Here is a 5,004-nt window from a genome sequence, read left to right as displayed (position 1 = left end):
AAAAAAAAAAAAAAAAAAAAAAAAAAAAAAAAAAAAAAAAAAACCTTGATATTAGATAGCTAATATTATTTTACAAATCATATAAAAAGCACACTACACTAAGCTGAGGTGCTTATTATTTTATTATTACAAGCAGTTGAGGAGTGCTTATTTTATTACATACACGCAACATATATAGTTATATATAGCAAATTACTAGCTTTATGTTGATATGAGAAAGCTAATAATATGATGATTTATTCTCGTCCCATATACATTATTATGCCTTGTCGACAGGCATTTTGAGTATCCCATATTTTGGATTCCTAAGAGTAACCCCATAAGACCTTTGATTATAGCAATCCAAGTTATCCCCAGGGCTCACTCCCAGCAAGTGACAGTATCTCAGATAGAAGCCAATTCTATCTTCCTGCAGCTTACCATCAGGACCTGTATTGCCGCATTCTCGACCTCCATTGATGATGTTGGTGAGTAAACCGTAGCCAGGAAGTCGGTTGGCATCTTTGTCAGCTTGACTTGGCGTCCATTGGCCCGTGATAACATCGTGGCATGAGGGTTTGGGGGCCTGTACAGTCACCCAAAACCATAAGGCCGTCTCGAATGATAGTACGACATTTGTGGCAACCAGATCGGGATTGTGAAGTAGGTCAAATCCAAGTGCGGCTCCTGCTACCCCGTAATTGTAATTGCTGATATGTTTCAAAAACTAATTGTTTAACAAACAATTATGAGAGAAAATAACTGATATTTCTCAAAAAAGTAAATAACTAATTACCATAACTTAATTATTACTTAATTCAATTTCTAGATTTCTACTTACTAACTAATTTGGATGGGTCCTCGGCCGTAATAATCTTGACCAGGAACACAAGGCCATTCAGTGCTAGGAACACAATAGCCAGGTGGGGTTCCTAGCTCCCTATTATAGCAATATCCCCAAGTGTATGGACCACCTGGTGCGTCGGGCCATCCTCCTACACGTGCGTCAAAACAGAGAGAGTGATGCACTAGATAGCACAAAATTAGATCATAAGCACACTATATATATATATGTGTGTGTGTGTGTGTGCGCGCGCGCGCGCGCGCTTGCATACCTGTGGTTTCATGAGAAGTTTGGCCGAAGAAAGCCGCGACCTCTCTCTTACGATCTTCAAGAGTGCCAGTAGCACCAAACTCAGGGTAACGTCTGGCGGCGGTAACGAAACCGTCGTAAGTGTAGAAGCCTACAGCACAATTCGGATCATCGTTTCGATGGAGAAGCATTTCATTGAAGAGGGACTCAGAAACGATATTGGTGATGTCGTCGGGAGAAGGGGGAGGCGGCGGGACATAGGGAGGAGGTGGTGAAGGCGGTGGAGGCGGTGGAGACGGTGGTGGTGGAGGAGTAGGAGAGGGGCATTGGCTTTGGCAGTTTCCGGGGGCACAGTAGGCGTCGGTGGTGCCGCACCATCCGTAATTGCTACAACAATACCCCTCCGGACACAGAGCACCCCCTGCTTGTGTTCCACATTGTTCAGCCACAGATGTTCCAAGCAACAAGCCAAGGGACAAGATTACAATAACAGTCGTACTGCCCAAGGTGATCATCATCTTGATTAAATTATAATACGTAGTAATAAGTTGGTTTATGCATGATATTTCATCGCGTATATATATAGAGAGCTTTTGAATCCTACCTACCTCCAATCCAAACCACGTTTTCTTCTTTCTTTTTTTTTTAATGCCAATTTTTAATATCATTTGTTTACTGCAATTTTTCCTCGTTTTGATAAGTACGAACTGTAATATTAAAACATGTTCATTCATTTGAATTATATGTTCTCTATCTTTCTTCTTAGAACAAAGAGTAACAATTAATGCTATATTCTTAAATCTTATTTCTTAATTATCTGCTCAGAAACGTGATTCCACGCTAATTAATAAAACACCATTGTCTTCTTCCTATTAGAAGCGCGCGCTGATCTCAATATTCGCTTAATTTATTATGCTATTACAAGAAGTTGCGCTCTCTCATATTATTCTTGATCTTATCAATTAATTAATTATCTGCTTGGAAACATGCATGATTCTACGTACGCTAATTAATCAATATTATCGTCTCCTTCCTATCTACAAGCGCGCTGATCACGTTTTCGCACGTGGATTAGTCAATGCTGATCACGTTTCGCACAAGTAAAAATATATTCTCACAATCTTTCTTCTCAAAATATTAGGAGTAGTGATTAATACTCTCTTATTATATTCTTGATCTTATCAATTAACTGCTCAGAAACACGATTCATCGCTAATTAATCAATATTAGCTTTTCAGTAGTACCGGTAGAACCAAAGGCACGGTTTCGCATAGACTAGTCATAAGTTAACCAGATACAGTGATCGCTTAATTTATATATGCTACTATAATTAAGAAGTTGCATTCTCAGCGACTAAAATTTTTCAACAATTAACACGATAAAATCAATTAGCTAGTATTGGTACTAATTAGTTAATTAATTGAATAGTAGTGATGTAGTGGACTTACAGTTGTAAAGAACTAGCTGGGATGCTCATGAGATGTTAATTAATATTAATGTTGCAAGGTGGCCAGTGACAACGGCAAAGAATATATATATATATATATGTGTGTGTGTGTGTGTGTGTGTGTGTGTTTATATGTTGACAAAGCCCCCCACTTTAATAAGACTATGTCAAACTTATATAGTGATATTTTGCTTTTTGTGTGTGAAACCTTAACTTATCTGGAATAAACTATAGAGTTAAACATGAGTTGTACATGGATTTCCATTGGCTTACACATTGTTCGGCAATATAGAGGCTAATATTTATTAATTATATTAATTAGAATATATATATATATATATATTTATATGTTGACAAAATCCCCCACTTTAATAAGATTATGTCAAACTTATATAGTGACATTTTGCTTTTTGTGTGTGAATCCTTAACTTATCTGGAATAGACTATAGAGTACTTAAACATGACTTGCACAAGGATATCCCATTAGCTTACACATTGTTCGGCAATATAGAGGCTTTTAGCAACAAGGCAAGGCATAATTAGATGACAACAATGTACCACAAGTATAGCGCGAGTTGATTTGTCTTTTTAGTTTCTAATTTAATCTTTGTAAGCACGAAAAAGAAAAGAAAAATATTATCTTACTACAAAGTAATAACTAGGTTGGAAACCGTAGAATGTAATAGGAGCCATATTCAATAATAATAACAACAATAACAACAACAACTAGGGTCGTGGATTAGATGGGGTTTATGATGATCAGTTCTACTTCTGCCTACCAAACATTGGAAACGGGTTCAATTTTTTTATTTTTTATTTTTGAATTTCTTATGCTGGATAATATATATTACTCCAGAAAATGGTCACATGCATATAAGTCTTTCTATATATTCTCGAATATCACGAGAATCACTAATCACCAGTGATCTAATTTTACTAATCAATTTTTTATACATTGGTTTTGGTGGTAATGAAGTTAATTCATAGGAGAAAGTGCTCCTATTACTACATGTTATATATGAAGAATATATATTAGGATAAAGTCGCCACATTAACAGCACTTTCACATATTGCATCACCACCTTCCAAATCAATCATTCCATTAGTATGCTCTTGATCATCACACCTTGATCTCTTGTTTTACCTCATTATTGCTGCATGATTTAGACTTGGGAAATCCACATAAGCCCGCGTTTCTACCGTATGAATCGTTCATATATACTACTGAAAATGTATCAAATTACTTTCCGCGAGGTATTTCTCCCGCCAATTTGTTATTGAAAAGGTGTAAGATTTCGAGTTAATTGTGTTAAAGTATAAAATTATTGTTGGCCCACCTCCTAATAGTTTAAGTTTTTGGGATGAATTGGTAAATTAACATGGTATCAGAGCGGGAGGTCCTGAGTTCAAACCCCCGTAATTACACTCTTTATCCCTATTTAAATTATCATCACGTGTTGGGTCTTTAATATATCTCGGACTTAAATATTCACGTGTTGAGCTTTTCAATTAATTTACCCACACGATTGCCCATTGTCCAGCCCACGCGTGAGGATTGGAAAACTAACAAATTGTAACGGAATATTCTCCGGAAAACTCATTCAAGGAGACATCTAACCATTAAGATAGCTCGAGTTTCTCAACAATGGAGAAACAAGACAAGATAGCAATGGAGTCGTAACTTTTCGTCAGTGGCCGGGCTAACAATTAAAACAAAAAGGGAAATTTTATTGACACCCCAAGATTTAATTAAGGCACCCCAATATATTTAATTATTTTAATTATTTTTTAAATTAAATCCCCTATAATTCATAAATACCTCTATATACACCCTATATTTCTTCACTTTTAAAAAACGGTTTCTTAAGAGATTTACTTTCCTTTTTTTTGTTAAATATTTTCATTTAAACGTATTGAAAAAAAAAAAACTTTCCGTTTGAATCTTTTCTCCTCCGCGTAATTTCTAAAGTTGAAAATCTAAAATGCAGAGAGTTTTCTATTTTCTTAAACGAAATTGAAACAATCATCTACTCTATCTTTTTCCCCAAACTTTAATAAAAAAAAAATTTCTATTCACCAAGGACTTATGGAGCAAAATGAGAAAGTTTTATCAAGTTTTAATGCATAGATTTTTTTCTTTCTTGCTTGTGTTTTGTTTTATCGAAGTTGTTAGTTTTTATTTTTGGTTTTTAATTATATTTTATAGGATGAAAAGGAAGAAACACATTGAGAATTTTTGCGTGAATGGGAAATGAGAAGATGACAATGGGCCCGTTTGTTTCCATTCTCATTTTCCTTTTTAATGTTTTTCCAGAAGAACAAATGAAAACGGGAAATAAAAATGTGTTTGGGAAGAATCCGTACCAAAATAAAAAAATAAAAACGTTTTTAAATTTTTTTCCAAAAACTCATTTTTTTTAAAACGGATGAAATCCGTTTTCATTTTCCTTTTCATTTTCATTTTCATTTTCTCCCTTAGTAAATA

At 35.0% G+C, this 5,004-nt stretch overlaps 1 protein-coding gene across 1 annotated transcript; it reads right to left on the bottom strand.

Annotated features, from left to right (window-relative positions):
• Positions 1–246: 246 nt before the first annotated feature.
• On the bottom strand, positions 247–1,590 carry LOC112095323 (endochitinase 3-like). The gene is made up of 3 exons (XM_024177048.1): positions 1,095–1,590; positions 821–974; positions 247–689 (listed from the first exon to the last, which is right to left on the bottom strand). The coding sequence occupies exons 1-3, from the start codon at positions 1,588–1,590 to the stop codon at positions 260–262; spliced, it is 1,080 nt and encodes a 359-aa protein (XP_024032816.1). The 3' UTR covers positions 247–259.
• Between the last annotated feature and the right edge of the window lie 3,414 nt (positions 1,591–5,004).

This window comes from Morus notabilis, unplaced genomic scaffold (assembly GCF_000414095.1).
Source record: "Morus notabilis unplaced genomic scaffold, ASM41409v2 Scaffold384, whole genome shotgun sequence".
Lineage (NCBI taxonomy): Eukaryota > Viridiplantae > Streptophyta > Magnoliopsida > Rosales > Moraceae > Morus > Morus notabilis.
Note: the sequence above shows the minus strand (reverse complement) of the source record. Positions and strands in the feature narration are given on the sequence as shown.